The sequence below is a fragment of the Danio aesculapii genome, chromosome 10 (assembly GCF_903798145.1).
Source record: "Danio aesculapii chromosome 10, fDanAes4.1, whole genome shotgun sequence".
Taxonomy (NCBI): domain Eukaryota; kingdom Metazoa; phylum Chordata; class Actinopteri; order Cypriniformes; family Danionidae; genus Danio; species Danio aesculapii.
In genome coordinates this window covers 45785190-45809316 of record NC_079444.1, presented here as the reverse complement: position 1 = coordinate 45809316, position 24127 = coordinate 45785190, and the positions used below count along the sequence as shown (strand labels likewise).

The following is a 24127-nucleotide window of genomic DNA, read 5'->3' as shown; positions in this document are numbered from 1 at the left end:
GCCACTCATTACCCGAATATTAACGGTTAACTGGTCAGATCAATATTTAATGCAAAATAAACTGATGTGTCTGTTTTGTGTCTGACACATTAAATATTGCATTTTAAAGTACTGATTTATTTTAACATGTGAGCAACAGCATACAAAACATCTTCAAGCACCTGCAGAGTTTCCATCAGCACAGAAAAACAGAATAAACTAAATAAAAAGAATTAAATAAATAGTCCTGTCCTATATATTTTTACTCAAATGACAAGATTAAATTACAAAACGAAAACACTGAATCCTTTCTAACATCCGGCATAGGCTGTTTGTCCAATCATATGCTTTTCTTCCTTCCGTCAAATAAAAGCAGCAGGCTACCTCAAATCGATTGCAGGGATTCTCAGATCAGAGATGATTTTTTTCCAACTGCGAGCACACAGCACGCAACGGCAAAAACGCAAGGCGAGCAGGGCGCCGCAAACCGCTCGTGATCATTAGTAACCCATTCAAAAGATGCACCTCTCAACACAAAAAGTGCATCTACTGTGATCGACCCCTTATGCAGCCAAATTTTAAAAATATATATATAATAATATTTTAATAATTTAAATGATACCATTAATCAGTTAAAAATGCACCCTTTTAGTTAACAGTTAATCGGTTATTATGAGCATCCCTTAATTTAACTTAAATATAATCAGTTAAATAGACGTGAGCATCCATTATGTTGTTAAAGCGTAAACAGACGAAAGAGCGTTTAAACGTAGGTGCTGTCAGTAGCAGAAGGCTAGCACACATTGAAAATACTGAGGGTAAATTAATCTCCATATATTTATGTTTTTTTTATTTTTATCTTTTAAGAAATCAGATCTTAAACGTGTGATTTTGTATAGGATGACAATTAACAGAAAGCCCTGAGGCTGACTGACTGAAATTAAAAGTCATATACCCCATTCTTTTCTGATATCTACATAGCAGGTTCATGGCTTTGGTGAGTTAAAAAAAATCTCCATAAACGGTTTTATATGCTCATTTAATACTCCATACAATACACCTAGAATAAGAAACTCCATTATTGACCATATTTGGATTGTGTCATGAATATTAATGAGCTCCGCTCTGACGTGCAGCTCCCTCACACACGAGCAGCATGATGTAAGCTGATGGACAAACATACAACAATCACAGTAACATTACCCTATTTTGCTCACGAGATGTGGATAAAGGTTGAATTATAGTCAAACTTGACAGAAGAGACCGGTCTCGTGTTGTATTTTAATCTATAATGTCAAAGAAAGAACAGCCAGAATTAAATATCAGGTGTATGACCAGATGACGGTTGAGCTGAGTGATGATGACAAGATTCAGCATCTACATGTGTTTGTTGAAACATACGCTTCTAGTTTCAGAATATACACGATAAAATAACTAAATAAACATTAAAACATACCTCAAGCCTCTTTGGAATGGAGCTGAATAAATGTAGAAGCTGTAAATCTTGCATTTTGCGTTCGTCCTGAGGTGAGTTTGAACGTGTCGCGCACAGTAAACAAATCTGCGGTTGCGTTTTCAAAATAAAAGTCCCACAACTTAAATATAAACTTTAAAAATAGCTAACGGGGGAAACTATCATTGTAATTTAGTTTGAAATAAAAGTTATGAACTTGTTCAGATGAGAAAATGGGTGCATGCCTTTACATTGCAATTCCAGTGACTGTACCCATGTGTTTCAATGACTCTATCAGCATATTCCAAATAAAGAGCATCATTTGAGACAGAATATGGTATAAAATAGTTTAATACACAATGAGATGAGTTATGCATAATCCTTCATGACAATACATCTGGATTAATCTCAGTTCTAGAGTTCATTTCTAACAGTTCAAATAAGCCCAGCGGCATCAAACTCACATGCTCACCATTATTATTCATGATCATTATTGCTTCAGCAGGACATGATGGATAATTAATACTACACAAACACTGCAGAATTTATACACCTTCCTGTGAACATTTCTTTATTTTTATATTTCCCAAGTGCTGTTTAACAGAGCAAGGACATTTTTCACAATATTTTCTATATTTTTCTTCTGGAGAAAGTCTTTGGCTAATATATATAATATATATATTATATATATATATATTTATTAGTTACCCTAATTAACCTAGTTAAGCCTTTAAATGTCACTTTAAGCTGAATACTAGTATCTTGGAAAATATTAAGTGCTGTCATCATGTCAAAGATAAAAGAAATCAGTTATTAGAGATGATTATTTAAAAAAGGTCTTCAAAATAATCTGTCAGACAGTATTTCAGAAATATATGTAAAAAATAAAATTTCACAGGAGGGCGAATACATATTTAGTCTTTAGGATGTGAAGATGTTGAGAAACTGAGTTTGGCTTCCTCTTCTGAAAACTGAGGTACAGTAGATTTACAGTGTGAGGAGTTGTAGATGTGTTGTTCAGTTTCACTCATCACTCATTTACAGTTGCAGTAAACTCTGACTTTAGATCATACTGGCAATAAAAATGTGACCCTGGAGCACAAACACAGTCGAATATTGCACAGGTGCATTCATAGAAACAGCCAACAATACACTCAATCAGTCATGTTAGATTTTATTTAATGCCAAAAATCATTCAAGTAAAGATCACACTTCATGAAGACATTTTGTACATTCCCTACTGTAAATACATAAAAACTTCACTTTTAATTAGAATTCTGCATTGTTGTGAATGGAATTTGATCAATCATAAAAGCGTTTTTCTCAATATTTAGATTTTTTCAGATGTTCTAATAATTGTATCTCAGTCAAAACATTGTACATTATAAACCATTCATCAGTATTTATGTAGTTTTGTACTCCAGGTTCACAAACGTAATGTTAAAGTTGAAAACCTGTTAAAAAATTTGAAACCGACACTTTTAAACTGATATTTTTTGAAGTATCAAACGTTTAAACCGATACATTTAAAAGTATCAAACTTTTAAACTGATACTTTTAAACCGATACTTTCTAAAGTATCAAACTTTTAAACCGATACATTTAAAAGTATCAAACTTTTAAACTGATACTTTTAAACCGATACTTTCTAAAGTATCAAACTTTTAAACCGATACATTTAAAAGTATCAAACTTTTAAACTGATACTTTTAAACCGATACTTTCTAAAGTATCAAACTTTTAAACCGATACATTTAAAAGTATCAAACTTTTAAACTGATACTTTTAAACCGATACTTTCTAAAGTATCAAACTTTTAAACCGATACATTTAAACCGATACATTTAAAAGTATCAAACTTTTAAACTGATACTTTTAAACTGATACTTTTAAACCGATACTTTCTAAAGTATCAAACTTTTAAACTGACACTTTTAAACCGATACTTTTAAACTGATACCTAAAAGTATGGAACTTTTAAACTGACTATTTTATGTAGTGATGATCAAAGCTGTAAAACCTTTCAAAAGGTTCTAAACAAATGCTGTATTTGATCTTTAATTTGATCTTTAAACACTGATAATAATCCTCCTAACGGTGTCTTGATCATCATTTGTCTTGATTTCTGAAAGTGACTCTGTAATTCAGCTTTTCTAGTACTGTATGTTCATTTAATAAACAGCGTACATCTTTAAATGTGAGAATACCTCCGTTTCTGTATTTGTGATCAGGTAAATGTAGCATTGGGGAGTCTGTTAAAGAGAAACCTCTTCTAGAACAAAAATACTATTTACTTTAGGAAAAAATATAGTTTTCCATCAAACATAAAGACTTTAAAAGGCACATCAATGATTGAAATGCTGCGTTGACGTTGATTCTGTAAATCCATCTAGTGCTAGTACTAAAGCTGAGCTGAAATGATGTGTGTGAACGTCTGCAGCAGGCCAATGCACATTCAATACTAAAGCTGTGATCTTCCTTTAAACCCTTGAAGACAAAAGTAAAGTGCAGGATCTACACAAACACTCAAACTCTAGTGCTTGTGTTTAGGCTTTGACAAATGCACATATTGCACAAAAATGATATATATATATATTTAGTGCTCAGCATAATTGAGTTTTTCTTTCACAGTAAGATACAGTGTGCAGATTACATTAGATTAGTAAGTACCAGAGACAAAACTGATCAACTCATCTAACAAAAAAACCTTCCAAAAATCAAGAGAAACTTTAAAAAGATCATATTTAGTTGACTTTTTTTAGTTTCAATAACTGGTTTGGATGTAAATGTATGATCTTTCTATTCCTAAAGATGTTCAGTGAGCAAACTCTTATTTTAATGGATATAACTGATTTGTTTATATGCACCACAATATATAGTCTATATTCACTGAGAAAAGCATACAAATATTCATTTTCAAAAGAGGTGTGCTCATTTATGCTGAACACTGAGTATATATATATAGGTTATTTTATTCCTAAGCTTTATATATGTGTCAATATGTATTTGTGTAGCTCCAGTAAAGCTCAGAAAATGACTAAAAAAGCTCATTCTGATTACTGGTTTACACCAGCCTGGATTCTGTAGTGATGTTATAATATTATTAATAATCTGAAACAGGACAAAACTGAAGCAGGTGATTTAGTCTCAATACTGAAGTCATTGTCAGCTTCACCTCAGTGTTGAGTGAATGTGTGTATTTCCCGCACGGTGTGTGTTTTTCAGAAGATTCTTCATGTAATGCCACCAGCTTTTCTTTTAAAACTATCTCTGGCCTTGGCATTAAAAAACAGAAAAATAACACTAATTCATCCTTCATCATCTCCGTCATAATTCAATTTGAATTAAAAGCAGGTGTGTGTGTGTGTGTGTGTGTGTGTGTGTGTGTGTGTGCGTGTGTGTGTGTGTGTGTGTGTGTGTGTGTGTGTGTGTGTGTGTGTACTGAAGAGTCTGCATACAGTAACAGCAGGATGAGGTCTAATATCACACACACAGAGGCCGGTGGAGTGTGTGTAGTGTGATACATGTGCAGCTAGTGAAGTGCGCATGTGTGTGTGTGTGTGTTTACATGTGCTGCAGAGCCTCCTGTGCTGTCTCTGTGTACACGTCCTCCTGTTTCCCAGTCCACGAGCCCACCGCGTCGCCCACCGGCTCCACATTCAGCATCATCCTGCGCTGAGAAACACTCCTGTCCCGCGAGAAGAAGCTAAACCTGCAACACACACACACACACACACACACACACACAGGCATTAAAGCAGAGGTTTTAAACTCATTTCTCATGGTTACAAAGGTCTCTGAGGAAATCATTCTCTACATTATTATTACTGATGTGTTTTAAAGGTAAATGAAGGTTATGCAGAGTGTTGTTCTTTTAGAGAGCTCCTCTATTAATAAAAGAAGAAAACCCCTGCAACTTCTGAAAGAGATCAAGCCTCAGCAAAAGTAACGTAACGCATTATTCACTATAAAGAGTAACTAAGTAATGCTCTAGTCACTCTTTTAGGTGAGGAACTCAATATTGTAATGCATTACTCTCAGGAGTATCTCTCCACAACACTGTTTTTGTATGACCATCTCTGTTGTTCAGTCGCATATAGCCACTTGTGGTTTTGACCTGCTGGACGTTTCAGGTACTGCACTATATATGCGGTTCAGTTTTACTCTCGGTTTTTCTCAGCGTACAGTCCAGAGTCATTTAAGGCTGGTTCATAGTTCTGCGCCGAGTGAATGCCGTGATCCTCAGCGTCTGGCTTGCACATAGTCATGCATTTATACTGTGTTCTGTTTGTGTTGCTCTGCAATCACACTTCTGAAGCGCTAGCTGGCAGCGGACCACATTTTGGCAGTGAGTTTCTTCACGGGTGTTTTGTTTATTCTGAACGCTACCTTAATGTAAAAGTAGCTCAAACTCAGAGGCAGGAACCAGCAGATGTGCAACAACAATAATCATGAACTAAACACAAAGCAAAAGTTTCCATATAAAGCTCGTCACACGCTTGTAAACACTCGCTCCATCTGACTCGCTGCTCTCAGCGACCCACACTTGTCACAGCTACCAAACCGACCAATTACAGAGCTTCCGCTACGCGTTGTCACGACACGTAGTTGCATTTTTTAAAAAGGTGCACTTTGGTGTCGGCGTCAGCCACAGCGATGGGTCTGTGACCATGCAAAGGTTGTGCTATACCATACACGTATGCTCGACGCAGAAGTATAGACCAGCCTTCAGTGTCCTGTGAGTGTGTAATAATCAACATAAAGTACATCCAGCCGGAAGTTATTCAGAATAAACCCTTCAGTCTTAAACATGCCAGCTTTATTCTGCTGATCTACAATGTCTCTTACTTCTTATGCTTTTGTTAGGTGTTATTTTCTATTCATTTAATAATGTGAACAGAAAAATATCATATTTCAGACCAAAATCTCAACATTTTTGTTTCCATGAATAAATATTTTCATATATTTTAATGTTTTTATATTGTTTATTCAATGCATGTACACACATATTAACTGAACAATTTAAGAGAACAATCTGAAAATGAGCCGTTTCTTTGGATTATTGGATTTATAAGTTATGCTTTTTTATTAAAATATTAATGTGTTTTAATTCTGATAACATTTATTAGACATTTTAAAACTATTTTGACATTTAGAGCATTTTTCTTCAGAAATGATTATTTATTCATTAATTTATTTATTTAAAACAAACTTATCAAACTTTTAAACTGACACTTTTAAACTGATACCTTTAAACTGATACTTTCTAAAGTATCAAACTTTTAAACCGATACCTTTAAACCGATACTTTCAACAGTATGAAACTTTTAAACTGATACTTTTAAACTGACACTTTTAAAGTATCAAACTTTTAAACTGACACTTTAAAACTGATACCTTTAAACCGATACTTTCTAAAGTATCAAACTTTTAAACTGATACCTTTAAACCGATACTTTCTAAAGTATCAAACTTTTAAACCGATACCTTTAAACCGATACTTTCTACAGTATGAAACTTTTAAACTGATACTTTTAAACTGATACTTTTAAACTGACACTTTTAAAGTATCAAACTTTTAAACTGATACTTTCTAAAGTATGAAACTTTTAAACTGACACTTTTAAACTGACACTTTTAAACTGACACTTGTAAAGTATGAAACTTTTAAACCGATACTTTCTAAAGTATCAAACTTTTAAACTGACACTTGTAAAGTATGAAACTTTTAAACCGATACTTTCTAAAGTATCAAACTTTTAAACTGACACTTTTAAAGTATCAAACTTTTAAACCGATACTTTCTAAAGTATCAAACTTTAAAACTGATACTTAAAAACTGATACTTTTAAACTGACACTTTTAAAGTATCAAACTTTTAAACCGATACTTTCTAAAGTATCAAGCTTTTAAACCGATACTTTTAAACTGATACCTAAAAGTATGGAACATTTAAACTGACTATTTTATGTAGTGATGATCAAAGCTGTAAAACCTTTCAAAAGATTTGAAACAAATGCTGTATTTGATCTTTAATTTGATCTTTAAACACTGATAATAATCCTCATAACGGTGTCTTGATCATCAAATCCTCATTTGAGACAGATATCTGAAAGAGACTCTGTAATTCAGCTTTTCTAGTACTGTATGGTCATTTAATAAACAGCGTACATCTTTAAATGTAAGAATACCTCCGTTTCTGTATTTATAGTAATATAGTTTTAGTATTCCATCAAACATAAAGACTTCTAGAAAGACTTCCACATCAATGATTGAAATGCTGCGTTGATGTTGATTCTGTAAATCCATCTAGTGCTAGTACTAAAGCTGAGCTGAAATTTTCACATATTTTAATGTTTTTAAACTGTTTATTCAATGCATGTACACACATATTAACTGAACAATTTAAGAGAACAATCTGAAAATGAGCTGTTTCTTTGGATTATTGGATTTATTAGTTATGCTTTTTTATTAAAATATTAATAAAATGTTTTTTTTTTATAAAAATCAGTTTTTTAACAACATCTTGATTTCTGAGCTCTTCAGAAAGGCAAACACTGGTACTGTTGATTATTCATAATTATTATTGATAATTATCAATATTAACAAGTGACCAACCATCATTTAATGCTCTAAAAGTGAAACAAATGTCATCAGCAGGTTTACAGAACACTGCTAAACTCACATTTTAACATCCTGTTACTGAATTTGATGACAGATTTTAGTTTATTTTTCTCAGATTTTGGCTTAAAATATGAGCTTGACTATTCTCACTCTCATCACTGCTGTTTTACTGATGTGTTTAAATACAGATGTGCAGAGCTCAGCATAAAGGAGGATCTCTCTGACAGTCATATTCCCTCCAGGATGCTCTACAGTAATATACGTGTGCAGATACAGTAGAATAGTCAGCACCAAACACAAGCAGATCAACTCATTTATGCTGGACACTGTATATACAGCAGCTATTGGGTGGGGTGTTTTAGTGGCTGATACACACATACACACACTCTCTCACACACACAAACTCAAATCACATTTTCATACAGTCTCACACACACACACACACACACACACACACACACGCACACAGTTATCTGACAGTTAGAGTGACTAGACTGATTCTGACTGGCTGATTCTAATCATCCTCCTGCTGATTGGTTGCTTAGATACCCCACAATCAGCCAATCAGAATGTGCGGTGAGATGAGGAGCCATGCAGACCACCACATGCACACACACACACATACACACACACACACAGGCTGCGTACGAGAGAAATGAGGCGTCTGATTGGCTGAAGAGTGGGGTCATCTGCAATCAACCCAGCAGCCACCATAGGCATGATGGCGGTGAAGATCCTGTTACAGAGGGATATATTAGAGAGGTCACAAAACTCCAGTGAAGGATCTTTATTTAATTTAATGATCAATTAATCGTTAATCTTAATAATGTGAGATGTGTCTGCTTCATGACACTCAAAGAGCAAACACTCCCACCCAAAGAACATCTATTTACATTTAATAAAACACTAGTAAGATCATAAGAAGCAACAACAGCTTATTTAATATCATCGTTTAATGATTAAATGTGTGTGCGTGTGTGTGTGTGTGTGTGTGTGTGTGTGTGTGTGTGTGTGTGTGTGTGTGTGTGTGTGTATATGTGTGTGTGTGTGTGCAGCAGGACTCACAGGCGTTTGATTCCCGACTCCGGCTGAAAGTTGGAGCGAGGGTTTGTCCGGAAGGTTTCAGAAGGATCTGGTAACGGCGGGCCGTTCTCCTCCTCCTGCTCCTCACTGTTCAGATCAACACGACACATTATTAAATCTTTACAGCGAACTCGTTATCAGTGCTGTATTATTAGTGGTGGTGTAACGATCACAGATCTCAAGTAAAATATTCAGTACTGTGAAGAACTCACTGCTCCTGCTGCTGTTGCTGATGATGCTGAATGTAGAAATCTAACATCATCATTTGTACAACACATATTAATTTTTAGTAACATCTTCAATAAATGTCGCATTAATCTTCATATTTCATTGCTGGATGATCATTTCTGAAGAATTATTCAGTGGAATATTTTTGATACTGATTAAACAATGTAATTGCTGTCTACAACTTTCCTTTTTGAGCGTTGTTAAACGCATATGATGGTGATTTTAATCTTTACTATAAACATCAGTGGTTTAATCTTAACTATAAGCTGTTCTCCCAGTACTGCTGTGTTATTAGACTGTTTTTAACTTCATAACCCACTCAAAAGACTCAAAACTGAATCTCTTTCTTGATTATTGTGTTTATCAAACACAGATGTGAACACAGCGATTCCACAGATTAATAAACATGTGCAGATCAGCATCATTTATAGATTATGTTGCGTGGGTGTTGAGATCCTGATCTTTAAATGATTAATGCTGCAGCTTACACTGAATGCATTAATGCAGGATAAACAAGCAGTGACAGAAAACACCTTTAATAACCTGAGAAACCCACCACATCCCCAATAACCCACCACAACTTCCTCCATCATCATTAGATTTTACAGGAAAGCCGAAATGCTTTCATACATGTGATCTGAATGACGTAAGAGGCGATCTCTCTGGCATCGCTGCACATTTACGATTAATCTACCAGTTTAAAAGTATTAACCTGCAGGTCACGTGTGTTCTGAACGGTGGGTTGTGATCTGTATGAATCACAGGTCAACCGTGATCCGTTACACCCCTAATCATTAGAGATGCAACACTATTAACTACACTCTAATTCATCATGGTTATTAAAGTGTCAATTCTCTACCCCTTTATACAAGATGTAAATGCGTCTCTGCTGTCTCTAGAGTGTGTGTTTGAGTTTGAGCTGAGATTAGCACACAGATAATGTTCTCCAGCTCTCTGAAACTGACCCTTTCAGGTTCTGATCTTAATTGTGGCTTTTTGGTGACTGTCGCTTTAAATTCAAATGAGATTTAAAAAGAGGGCGGAGCTACAGACAGCTGTGCATCACTATAGTGACAGATGTAAAACAGCAGTGTGTGTGTTGTCAGTGCTGGTCAGGTGTGCATGTGTGCTTCAGTGTGAGTGTGTGCTTCCTGCTTCTGTCAGTCTATGTCGCTCCTGTCGCTGTTCATCTAAAACTCCACATCTATAATCCTCTTAGTCTATGCTGACATTATCTTCAGCAGCTCAAAAAGACAGATTAAATTCAGGAAAACTTTAACAATGTGGCTATACATTGTAATCAAAATTGAACACATTTTAATAGACTATATATGTAATGCTTCATAATAATGAATGTATAATAATCAGAATAACTGTCACTATAATCCATACCTGTCAACCCTCCCATTTCTCCTGGGATTCTCCCGTATTTATCCCGTAAAGGTATAAATACTCCTCGCTATCATCCCATAAAAGTATTTTCCCGTATTCCTCCCATATTTTCAGTCTTTCTCTGAAGGGTGGCAAATAAACATTAAAGATCCGATCCTCCCTATACGCAACCCATACCGCCGAACCACCAGGGGCCGCCACTTGCTCTTAAATGTGAGTGTGTTCTGTGCTTTTGCTTTGTTTAGGCATGAAAACACTTTGAAATAAATATAAAAATGGTGGGATTCCCTTTGCTTTTAATTACAGGTGACGTCTCCCCTTCATAAGCAATCCTCAAACCAATCATGTAGCGGTGCGTGACTGTCAGCTGACGCACTCCATAGTGATAAACAGACGCTGTTTCCCAAAAGGACTTGAAGCGGAGTGAAAGTCTGGGTTTTGGGTGCGTGTTTAAACAGACATATACACATAATTAATAATAATAATAATAAAAATAATAATAACAATAACAACTACAACAACAACAACATCTAAAGATGTCGATCTTGGTGTTTTTTTCAAACAAAACTAATTAAATAAATGTCCTAAATGAGCATAAACAGTTAGGAAAGCAGCCGAATGCTTTCATTATAACGTGAGATGTGTGGATATTTAAAGTGACACCTCTGTTATTTAATATAATCAAACGAAAAATCTAAATAAATGAGCTTCATTCGCTGCTCTTTAATCAGAATGTGTGAGTTATACAGTGAAGAAAAGGTTAATGAGATTAATAGGCTAAACTGCTAATGTATTTGCTGCTAATGTACACTTTATTTTTTCTTTTGTATCTAATAATAATAATCATAAAACATACTACTGACTATTTAACTGTTTATTTACAATGAAACAGCTCCAAATGAACACATTTAGTCATTTGGGGATTTTTTTAGGGGGGGGTCTCTTATTATGGTGGGCTTATCCCTTATTTTCACATCCCAATGTTGACAGGTATGCTATAATCGCTGCATCCCTGTGCATATTTAATAAACGTCATATATGCATTACCTCTTGTAGTAGGCGATCTCCTCCTGCAGCATGAAGACTTTGGCTTTGAGTTCATTGCGTTCGTGCAGGACATCCCGCAGCTCCTGCAGGGTGAAGCGTGGGCGGTTGGGGTCTTTCAGGTCTACAGTGGACAGATCGTCATCACAGAGTGCCTCCTGGTGGACGGATGAACAAATACACTTATTTACAGCACTACACACAAAAACACACACCATCATCATCATCAACTAGAGCTGTATTCTATTCTGAACATACAAATAAGCACAACATTATTCGCCCTCCTGTGAATTATTCATCCTTTATTAAATATTTCTAAAGTGATATTTATTGGAAATGTTCACAGTATTTCCTCTAATATTTGTTCTTCTGGAGAAAGTCTTATTTGTTTTATTCCAGCTAAAATAAAAGCAGTTCTTAACTGTTTTAAAACCATTTTAAGGTCAATATTATTAGCCCCCTTCAGCAATATTAGTTTTGGATTGTCTCCAGAATAAACCACTGTTTTACAATGACTTGCCTAATAACCCTAATTACCCTAGCCTTTTCAAGCCTCATGGCAATATAAAGCAAAGATATAAGTGAAAATAAACCATGCTTTCTTGGAGAGTCATACAGTATTCAGATAGACATGCTCAAATATAATATAACAATGTATATTCTTGGTTAAATACAATTATTCTTTGTTAAATTACATATATGATTGTGCCTGAATGCTTTAAATCCTCTTGAAAAGCTCACACAGGTCTTAAAACACATGCAGATGATCAAGCGTTACTGTTAGCTCACACATCATGAACATAACAGGTGCTGAACTGTAGAGCTGCTCGACTCTAATGCAGACTTAAACTGATCTTATGTGATGTAGAATACAGCACATTAACCATCTATTCTCCAACTCTACAGTCAACATCATCACAATCAGCTTCATCATTACATTCACAATGATCACAAATACCGTCATCACAATCAGTTTCATCATTACCATCACAATCACTGTTGTCAATACTATCTTCATCATCACAACCATTACAATAATCACCCTCATCACAACCACCATTATCACGATCATCATCACCATCATCTTCAGCACCACCATTACAATCATCACCATCTACATCACAATCATTGTTATCATTACCATTTTCCTCATCCCAACCATTACAATAATCACCCTCATCACATTCATCATTATCCTCACCACCACCATTATCAAAATTATCATCACAAACATCTTCACCACTGCCATTATCACAATCACTATCTACGTCATTACAATAATCATTATCGTTTTCCTCATCCCAACCATTATAATAATCACCCTCATCACAATCCTCATCATCTTCACCACCACCATTATATCACCATTACAATCATCACCATCTACATCATCACAATCACTGTTATCATTACCATTTTCCTCATCCCAACCATTACAATAATCACCCTCATCACACTCATCATCTTCACCACCAACATTATCACAATCATCACCATCATCTTCACCATGACAATTACGTCACAATTGCAATCATCACCATCTACATCATCACAATCATTGTTATCATTACCACCTTCATCAATACAACCATCACAATCATCATCATTACAATTATCATCATCTTCACCACCTCCCTTATCACATTCACCACCATCATTACAATAATCACCATCTACATCACAATCATTGCTGTTACTATTTTCATCACCACAACCATTACAATAGTTACCCTCATTACAATCCTCATCAATTCCACCACCATTATCACAATCATCATCATCATCATCATCACAGCTACATTCATCACAATCACTGTTGTCATTACCATTTTCATCATCACAACCATTACAATAATCACCCTCATCACGATAATTATCATCTTCACCACCACCATTATCATAATTACCACCATCACCAACACAATCACAATCATTACCAGCACAATCACCACCACCATCATTACCTTCTTCTTATCACAATCCCTATTACAATTATCATCCCCATCAATCTTAATCTTAATCATCATGACAATCATCACCATCACAATCATCATCATAATCACAATCATAAGCTCATCATCTTCCTTATCACAATCCATATTACAATTATCATCACCAATCGCTGTCCTTATCATCATGATAGCACAATCAACACTATCATTACAATCATAATCTTTATCATCATCTTCCTTATCACAATCCCTATTACAATTCTCATCACCACCAATCAGTCTTCCCAATCACCACCATCACAATCATTACATAATCATAACAACCTTCTAAACCATCATCATTACCATCACTATCATAATCATCATCGTCATAATCATCACCACAACCATCACAATCATCACTATCATAATCACAATCATCGTCATAATCATCACCACCACCATCACAATCATAATCACCACCATTACAAGCACAATCATCACTGTCATAATCACAATCTGTCATATTCATCATCACCACCACAATCATCACTATCATAATCACAATCATCATTGTCATAATCATCACCACCACCACCACCACCACCACCACCACCATCACAATCATAATCACCACCATTACAATCACAATCATCACTATCATAATCTTAATCATCACCATCACATTCACAATCACCACCATTACCACCACCATCACAATCATCACTATCATAATCACCACCACCAATCACAATCATCACTATCATAATCACCACCATGACAATCATCACTATCATAATCACCACCACCATCACAATCATCACTATCATAATCATCACCACCATCATAATCACCACCACCAATCACAATCATCACTATCATAATCACCACCACCATCACAATCATCACTATCATAATCACCACCACCAATCACAATCATCACTATCATAATCACCATCATCACTGTCATAATTACAATCAGTCATATTCATCATCACCACAATCATCACTATCATAATCGCAATCATCATCACCATCATAACCATCAACATCACAACCACACTCATCACCATCATCATAATCACCACCCTCACAATCATCACTATCATAATCATCGTCATAATCATCATCACCACCACCACCACAATCATTATCATCACCATTACAATCACAATCATCACTATCATAATCTTAGTCATCACCATCACAATCATCACTATCATAATCACCACCATGACAATCATCACTATCATAATCACCACCACCATCACCAATCACCATCACAATCATCACCATCAGCATAACCATCAACATCACAATCACACTTATCACCACCCCATCACAATCATCACTATCATAATCCCCACCATCACCATCACTTTCATAATCACAATTATAGTCATAATCATCACCACCACCACCACAATCATCACCATCATAATCACCACCACCACAATCATCACCATCACAATCACCACAATCATCATCATAATCACCACCACCAATCACAATCATCACTATTATAATCACCACCACAATCACAATCATCACCATCATAATCACCACCACCACAATCATCACCATCACAATCACCACTATCATAATCACCACCACAATCATCATCATAATCCTTATCACCACCACAATCATCACTATCATAATCACCACCACCACAATCATCATCATAATCATCACCATCACAATCATCACTATCATAATCACCACCACAATTATCACTATCATAATCACCACCACAATCATCATCATAATCCTAATCACCACCACAATCATCATCATAATCATCACCATCACAATCATCACTATCATAATCACCACCACAATCATCACTATCATAATCACCACCACAATTATCACTATCATAATCACCACCACAATCATCACTATCATAATCACCACCACAATCATCACTATCATAATCACCACCACAATCATCACTATCATAATCACCACCACAATCATCATCATAATCCTAATCACCACCACAATCATCATCATAATCATCACCATCACAATCATCACTATCATAATCACCACCACAATCATCACTATCATAATCACCACCACAATTATCACTATCATAATCACCACCACAATCATCACTATCATAATCACCACCACAATTATCACTATCATAATCACCACCACAATCATCACTATCATAATCACCACCACAATCATCATCATAATCCTAATCACCACCACAATCATCATCATAATCATCACCATCACAATCATCACTATCATAATCACCACCACAATCATCACTATCATAATCACCACCACAATTATCACTATCATAATCACCACCACAATCATCATCATAATCCTAATCACCACCACAATCATCACTATCATAATCACCACCACCACAATCATCATCATAATCATCACCATCACAATCATCACTATCATAATCACCACCACAATTATCACTATCATAATCACAATCATCAGTCACTCACCACCACCACCACCACAATAATCACTCTCATAATCACCATCATAACATCAACATCACAATCACACACATCACCATCATCATAATCACCATTACAATTATCATGACCATCAATCACAATCTTCATCACCGCAGTCTTACAGCTGCCCTGAGAGTGTAGTGTGTAAATGAGTATCAGAGTGTGCTGCTGTTATTCAACTCATGCTCAGTGCGTGTGTTTGTGTGTGTGTGTGTGTGTTAGTGTACTCTCTTCACACTCCAGCCGTTAGTTTACACTCCATGCCGTCCACAGGAGCTGCTGCTGCAGCAGGATTACCCAGAAACACGCACGCTCATCTTCATCTTCATCCTCCTCATCTTCACACTCGTCTGTGACAGCAGATGGCAGGAAGTGGAGCGGCACTTCCTTTAGGTCCAGACCCCCAGCCAGGAGCTCAGAGGCCAGATCCTGACCCCAGGGTGGGGCCACTTTACATGACTACACACACACACGCACACACACACACTCTGCGACTCACTGAAGATTCATTCTGACTCATGATCAAGAGTCTGTGAAGACCCTGCTCCCTCACACACACACAACTGACTGAGTGTGTGTGTGTGTGTGTGTGTGTGTGTCTGAGTGAGTGAGTATCTGTGTGCTCGGGTGTCTAAGAAATAGTGTGTGTGTCTCTGTGTACGTGTCTATGTCTGAGTTTGTTTGTCTGAGCTTGTGTGTCTGTCTGTGTTTGTGTGCTCGGGTGTGTGTGAAAGAAAGAGTGTGCGTGTGTGTGTGTGTGTGTGTCTCTGTTAGTGTGTATGTGATTATGAGTGTGTATGTTTGAGTAGTGTCTAAATATGTGTGAGAGTGTGTGTGTGTTGGTTTGTGTGTATATGAGTCTGTGTGAGTATGTGAATGTGTGTGTGTGCAAGAGAGTGTGTGTGTGTATATGTGTGTGTGTGCTGATTAATGCAGGTGAAGGCAATATGTGTGTGTGTGTTTGTGCACTGACCTGTGCAGGTAAGGGCCCTGTAATTGTGTGTTGATCTATGCAGGTAAAGGAGTGTGTGTTTGTGTGTGTGTGTGCTGACCTGTGCAGGTGAGGGCGATATGTGTGTGTGTGCGTGTGTGTTTGTGCACTGACCTGTGCAGGCAAGGATAACGTGTATGTGTGTGTGTGTGTGTGTGTGCGTGCGCGCACGTGTGTGTGCTGATCTGTGCTGGTGAGGGCGATATGTGTGTGTGTGTGCGTACACTAACCTGTGCAGGTGAGGGTGGCCCCACGGGCTCCTGCGCCTCCTCCTCGTTGTTCCTGCTCTGCTCCTTCAGCTTCTCCTTCAGTCGGCTCACTTCCTGTCTGAGGCTGCTGACTTCCTGCTGCTGTGTCTGCGCCGCCGCCTCCAGCTCCACCTTCTGCTGGATCAGACTCTTGCCCTGCGCCTCCACCACTGACACACGGTGACGCACGTCCTGATTAATCTTCATCAGACGACTCATCTGCTGCTGCAGCTGCACACACACATATATATATACACACATTTACACACACGCACACCTTTCAGCTGCAACCCAGTACTGGGAAACACCCATACACTACGGCCGATTTAGTTCATCATTTCCCCTATAGCATTAAGGATCACTGCAATATCTCAGACTCTCAGATCAGTGTGTCTGTGTTTAGTGTGCATTTAGTGTGCGTGTAGTGTGTGTGTGTGTGTGTGTGTGTGTGTGTCTCACCGCCTCCACATCGTCGTTCTTCAGCGTGAGCTCGCGGTCTTTGGCGCGGATCTCGTCTCTCTGTTTGTCCACAACCTCCTTCAGCTTCTTCATCACCTGACGCTCACGCTCCGTCATTCCTGCAGCACACACACACACACACACACACATTACACACACATCACAAACACACACACACACAACAGAAACAGCAGCAGAACATAGACAGTATGGAGTCCCATATTTACTAATGTAAACTGAATATAATCAGTGTTCAAATAACACTCAACATAGATGCAGATGTTCATTAGTAAACAATATTCAGTGTGTGTGTGTGTGTGTGTGTGCGTGTGTGTGTGTTTTCAGTATTATTAAAACATCTTCCATGGCCACAGCTCCACCTATATTTAACTCTGTGACACATTATATTAGTCAGTGGGTCAGTGTGTGTGTGTGTGTGTGTGTGACAGTGAATCATACCACTGCTGTGACGTGTGTATGAGTGTCTGTGTGTGTGTGTGTGTGTGGGCGTGCAGTAATGCACTCAGCCTGGTCTTCAGTCACAGATCTATTTAACTCTGTGACACATTATATTAGTGGGTCAGTGTGTGTGTGTGTGTGTGTGTGTGTGTGTGTGTGTGTGTGTGTGTGTGTGTGTGTGTGTGCGTGCAGTAAAGAGTACTGGAAAATCATACTCCAGTAAAAGTACCATTGCTTGCCTAAAACTGTAGTGCAGTAGAGTAAAAGTATCTGTTGTGAATGTTACTCAAAGTAAGAGTAAAGAGTAGAGCTCAAGAGCAGGGGTTCTCAAACTTTTCAGCCCGCGAGCCCCAAAATTACAATGCTAGTGACTCGTGACCCCCAAAATCCTCTGAGGTGGTTATAAACATATAAACCTTACACACCGGCACACACACATACCAACAGGACCAAGTCTATTCATCATTATTTGCATGTTGTTTTTTTAATGTAACTAGTAACTACTATTTTCTTCTTCTGCAGGTTGTGGATAAATATGCTCATTCTAGTACTTTAATAAAATTAATTTAAAAACACTTTTGATTCAGTAGATGGCAGATCTATGGGGACCACAGAAAAATAATCTAATTTGAGTAAGTAGGGTTCTGCCTTTAGGATAGCGGATAATCGCCTCTGTTTAGTGAACAAGACTGACATGCTTGTGTTTAAAAGATTGATTACTCGGCCGGTACAAGACTCAGGATGTTAAAGGAATCTGAATGAGCGAGAATAATATACAATAACGAACCGAAGAGAATATTCAATCATAATCTAAAGTCATATTAAAAGAAACTAAATAATCTGATAAAAGATTTAAAATTAGAGTCAGATAAAACGAGGATAAATATATTAATGTTCTAAACCACCTCATACTCAAATTAGAGTCAGATAGGAGTTAAATTAAATAGAGTAAACTGTGTTTAAAGAGCTGCTGTGTTTCCTGTTTATGTTCATTCCTGATGCCTGAAAAAATGTGTGTGAGAATTCCTGTGGGCATCATCACACGTGTGTGTGTGTGTGTGTGTGTGTGTGTGTTCCGCTTCCTGTCTGGCAACGAAAAAAAAAAAAACTGCGTTCCAATGGAATACTCCCTTACTATCTAGTGCACACTATCCCCTATATACAGCTATAGTAAGTCAGCAGGTGTTTGTCATATGGAACACTGCTGTGCTGTCACATGATTCAGGATGAATGTAACTAATATTGAGCTTGTGAATAATTATAACCCTCATTTTGTCCTCCACATCTCCTCCTCCTTCTGTCGTGTTCTGTTGTGATTTCTGACTGGTGTAGCTGTGTAATAACTCATTCAGTGAAGTGATATGGAGCTGTAATGTGCTCTAAACCTGCCGGAACTACTTTAGCTGTGCCTTTATCTGATAACAATGAAACACCTGAGAGTGACCAGCAGCCAATCAGACTCCAGCATTCAGTAACTATTAAAAGCGTATGAACTCTTAAGGGCTGTTCACACCAGGACGCTTTTTGCTCACGTTTTCCGTCGACGTTTAACGCCTCGTGACTTAATAAAGGAGCGCCAATGTGGTCGTGCACACTAATGTGCAAAACGCCAGGCGTAAAAGCCTCATTTTTAAAGAAACGCCTCATGCTGGTTTTTTTTGTTTTGTCGCGCCGCATCAAAACCTTCTCCACCAATCAGATCAGCACTTCTGTTCACGAGCACGGAGCTGCTGAAGTTACAGTAAACAGCACTTGGAGGCGCTCAAGCGCAAAACTGTCAATGCAAGCGCAGGTTGAGGAAGATGCGCAGAGGCGATATGAACTGCTGCTTATTGCTCTGCTGAACAATAATCATTTCTTCATCGCTACTTCAACCAAACATGCTTGTTGGAATCACCAGTAACTTTAACAACAAGCGTGTCAACTTTCTCTCTTCTTCTTCTGTGTTATAAGCGGGTGTCAGAAGATTAAAGTTGTGTAGCGCCATCTAACATCAAGGAGTGATTTAGCATTCTCTTCTGCTCGACGCTAGTGAAAATCGCTCGGGTTTGAATCTGGAAAAACGTCTTGAAAAACGCTGACGATAAACGCAAACGCAAAGCATCCCGGTGTGTACGAGCCTTTACTCTGTAAAACAATGCAACAACAACAACAAACCTACACATCACGTAATAAACAGCACATTTACATTTCTCTTAAATATTTCACTTTTCCCTGATTATGGGTGGGGCGGCACGGTGGCTCAGTGGTTAGCACTGTGGCCTCACAGCAAGAAGGTCGCTGGTTCGAGTCCCGGCTGGGTCAGTTGGTGTTTCTGTGTGGAGTTTGCATGTTCTCCCCGTGTTGGTGTGGGTTTCCTCCGGGTGCTCCGGTTTCCCCCACAGTCCAAACACATGCGCTATAGGGGAACTGATCAACTAAACTGGCCGTAGTGTATGAGTGTGTGTGTGAATGAGTGTGTGAATGAGTGTGTATGGTTGTTTCCTAGTGATGGGTTGCAGCTGGAAGAGCATCCACTGTGTAAAATATTTGCTGGAATAGTTGGCGGTTCATTCCGCTGTGGCGACCTCTAATGAATAAAGGGACTAAGCCAAAGGAGAATGAATGAATGAATGAATAAATGAATGAGTGAATGAGTGAATGAGTGAATGGTCACTCTTCCCCCAACACTGATTACGAGTGCACAGCAAGTAGAAAACTGCTAATGCTGTATAACTTTTATAACGATGGTCATGTGAGTGTGTGTGTGTGTGAGTGTTATAGCCTCAGTGAGTGAGCTCAGTGTGTGTGTGTGTGTGTGTGTGTGTGTGTGTGTGTGTGTGTGTGTGTGTGTGTTAGAAGTGTGTTTTAAATGCTGTGAGCGAGCTCAGAGTGTGTTATGAGTGTTATGTGTGATGTTTTAGTGTGTTTCCAGTCTTGAGCTCTACCTTCCTGCTTCTGGATGCCCTCACACACACACACACACACACACACACACAGACAGACACACACACACACCTTCCTGCTTCTGGATGTCCTCCTCCGTCAGTGGACTCTCTCTGATGGACAGATTATTGAGCAGAGTTTTATTCTCCTCCTGCAGCTGAGAGATCTGACCGAGGAGATCCTGAGCTTCACCTCTCCACACATCCTCCACCAGCTCTAGCTCCTGTACACACACACACACACACACACACACACACACACACACACACACAACAGTTACATAACTAAATGATAAGCATTCACAACGCTCAACAGCATCACACCGCATACAGCTCGTCGGTCCACATCTGCTCTCAGTGAAGATGTCACAGGATGGACTACAGTTTCATCATTTCCTGTCCAGAACTGGAGTTTCCTGTGTCCAGTCTTTGTGTTCTGAGCGCAGCACGTGCTCAGAGACGCTCAGAGATCAGTCTAACTCAATGACCAGTTAAACACACAGTGATGTTCAGTTCAGTAGTGTTTATGATGCTCTGATGAAGAATAAACGCAAGAGTACAGCATTTAACTCGAATATAAAGCTTTCATAGACTTAATCTATTAGTGCGACATTTTAAGATCTATCCATCTATCTATCTATCTATCTATCTATCTATCTATCTATCTATCTATCTATCTATCTATCTATCTATCTATCTATCTATCTATCTATCTATCTATCTATCTATCTATCTATCTATCTATCTGTATATCTATTTATCTATCTATCTATCTATCTATCTATCTATCTATCTATCTATCTATCTATCTATCTATCTATCTATCCGTATATCTATCTATCTGTATATCTATCTATCTATCTATCTATCTATCTATCTATCTATCTATCTATCTATCTATCTGTATATCTATTTATCTATCTATCTATCTATCTATCTATCTATCTATCTATCTATCTATCTATCTATCTATCTATCTATCTGTATATCTATTTATCTATCTATCTATCTATCTATCTATCTATCTATCTATCTATCTATCTATCTATCTGTATATCTATTTATCTATCTATCTATCTATCTATCTATCTATCTATCTATCTATCTATCTATCTATCTATCTATCTATCTGTATATCTATTTATCTATCTATCTATCTATCTATCTATCTATCTATCTATCTATCTATCTATCTATCCGTATATCTATCTATCTGTATATCTATCTATCTATCTATCTATCTATCTATCTATCTATCTATCTATCTATCTATCTGTATATCTATTTATCTATCTATCTATCTATCTATCTATCTATCTATCTATCTATCTATCTATCTATCTATCTATCTGTATATCTATTTATCTATTTATCTATCTATCTATCTATCTATCTATCTATCTATCTATCTATCTATCTATCTATCTATCCGTATATCTATCTATCTGTATATCTATCTATCTATCTATCTATCTATCTATCTATCTATCTATCTATCTATCTATCTATCTATCTATCTATCTATCTATCTATCCGTATATCTATCTATCTATCTATCTATCCATCCATCCATCCGTATATCTATCTATCTATCTATCTATCTATCTATCTATCTATCTATCTATCTATCGATCCATCATCCATCCATCTATGCATCTATCAGTCTATTGGTCAGTCTATCTTTTGGATGGAATGACAGACAGGTGGATGGAACTGATAGAATCATGAAAGATAAACAAAACAAAAGAATGATAGACAGGTCAGGAATGAGAACGATATAACAAGATAGATATGATAGTTAGAACGATGGATAGATAGATAGATAGATAGATAGATAGATAGATAGATAGATAGATAGATAGATAGATAGATAGATAGATAGATAGATGCTAATTAAATGTGACGTCACTCTGAGCAGAGTTTTGACTAGTGCGAATAAATCAGAGCTGTCTGTTAGTAGTGCTAGTAGTTATAATTATAGTTAGTTAGCACTGGCTCTGGCTATAGTTATGGTCATATAGCTATAGTTATGGTCCTATAGCTATAGTTATAATGCCTTGGTTATAGTTATAGTCAGTCAGTAGTGAATGGCTCTGATTACAGTTACAGTCAGTTAGCAGTGGCGCTGGACTGGCCAGATTTATTTGATTATAGTTCTAGTCAGTCAGCAGGGGCTCTGAATATAGTTCTAGTCCCCTTGTGATAGTTCTAGTCAGTTATGAGAGTTATAAACTGACCTTCTTGTGCTTCTTCTCCTTCTCCAGGCGCTCTAGCCTCTCCAGCCGCAGTCTGTCCAGCTCCAGCCGCAGCTCGTCGGTGTCCGGGCTGCTGGAGCTCCGGCTGACCAGCACCTCCAGCAGCTCCAGCACCCGCACGACCCGCGGCACAAGCCGGGACAGCAGCTCCGCGCCGGTGCGCTCGATGACCCGCTCCAGCTCCAGGCCCAGCGCCGCCGCGATGTCGTACACATCCATGACGCTGAGCTCCGCCGCGCTCTTGTCCAGCGCCGCGCCGAGCTGTTGCTCCTCCATGCCGGACACACGAGCGCAGAGAGCCGCTACAAGCCACCGGGGGTCACGTTCATACCGGGATACTATTATTATTAATACTGTTGTTATTATTATTATTAGGCGGAAGGGCACACGAATAACCGCTGTCCCATCGCCACCGCGCTTACTTTCCTGCCCTTATTTATTCCTCAGAGCGGCGCTGCAGGACACACTGCGCATGCGCGGACTTTTACTGTGAGATAGGTTTATGGCAGGGTGTCCAAACTCGGTTCTGGAGGGCCGGTGTCCTGCAGGGTTTAACTCT

At 37.8% G+C, this 24127-nt stretch overlaps 1 protein-coding gene across 5 annotated transcripts; it reads right to left on the bottom strand.

Annotated features, from left to right (window-relative positions):
* Nucleotides 1-4542: 4542 nt before the first annotated feature.
* Nucleotides 4543-24015, bottom strand: rilpl1 (Rab interacting lysosomal protein-like 1). 5 transcript variants are annotated; one of them, XM_056467020.1, is made up of 9 exons: nucleotides 23551-24015; nucleotides 21387-21537; nucleotides 17931-18049; nucleotides 17454-17702; nucleotides 16530-16691; nucleotides 11807-11961; nucleotides 9122-9226; nucleotides 8705-8792; nucleotides 5054-5144 (listed from the first exon to the last, which is right to left on the bottom strand). In XM_056467020.1, the coding sequence occupies exons 1-9, from the start codon at nucleotides 23842-23844 to the stop codon at nucleotides 5139-5141; spliced, it is 1329 nt and encodes a 442-aa protein (XP_056322995.1). In that variant the 5' UTR covers nucleotides 23845-24015; the 3' UTR covers nucleotides 5054-5138. The 5 variants fall into 5 exon arrangements, with proteins under 5 accessions (XP_056322994.1, XP_056322996.1, XP_056322995.1 ...); XM_056467019.1 differs by lacking the exon at nucleotides 8705-8792 and having other exon boundaries at nucleotides 4543-5144; XM_056467022.1 differs by lacking the exon at nucleotides 16530-16691.
* Nucleotides 24016-24127: the final 112 nt, after the last annotated feature.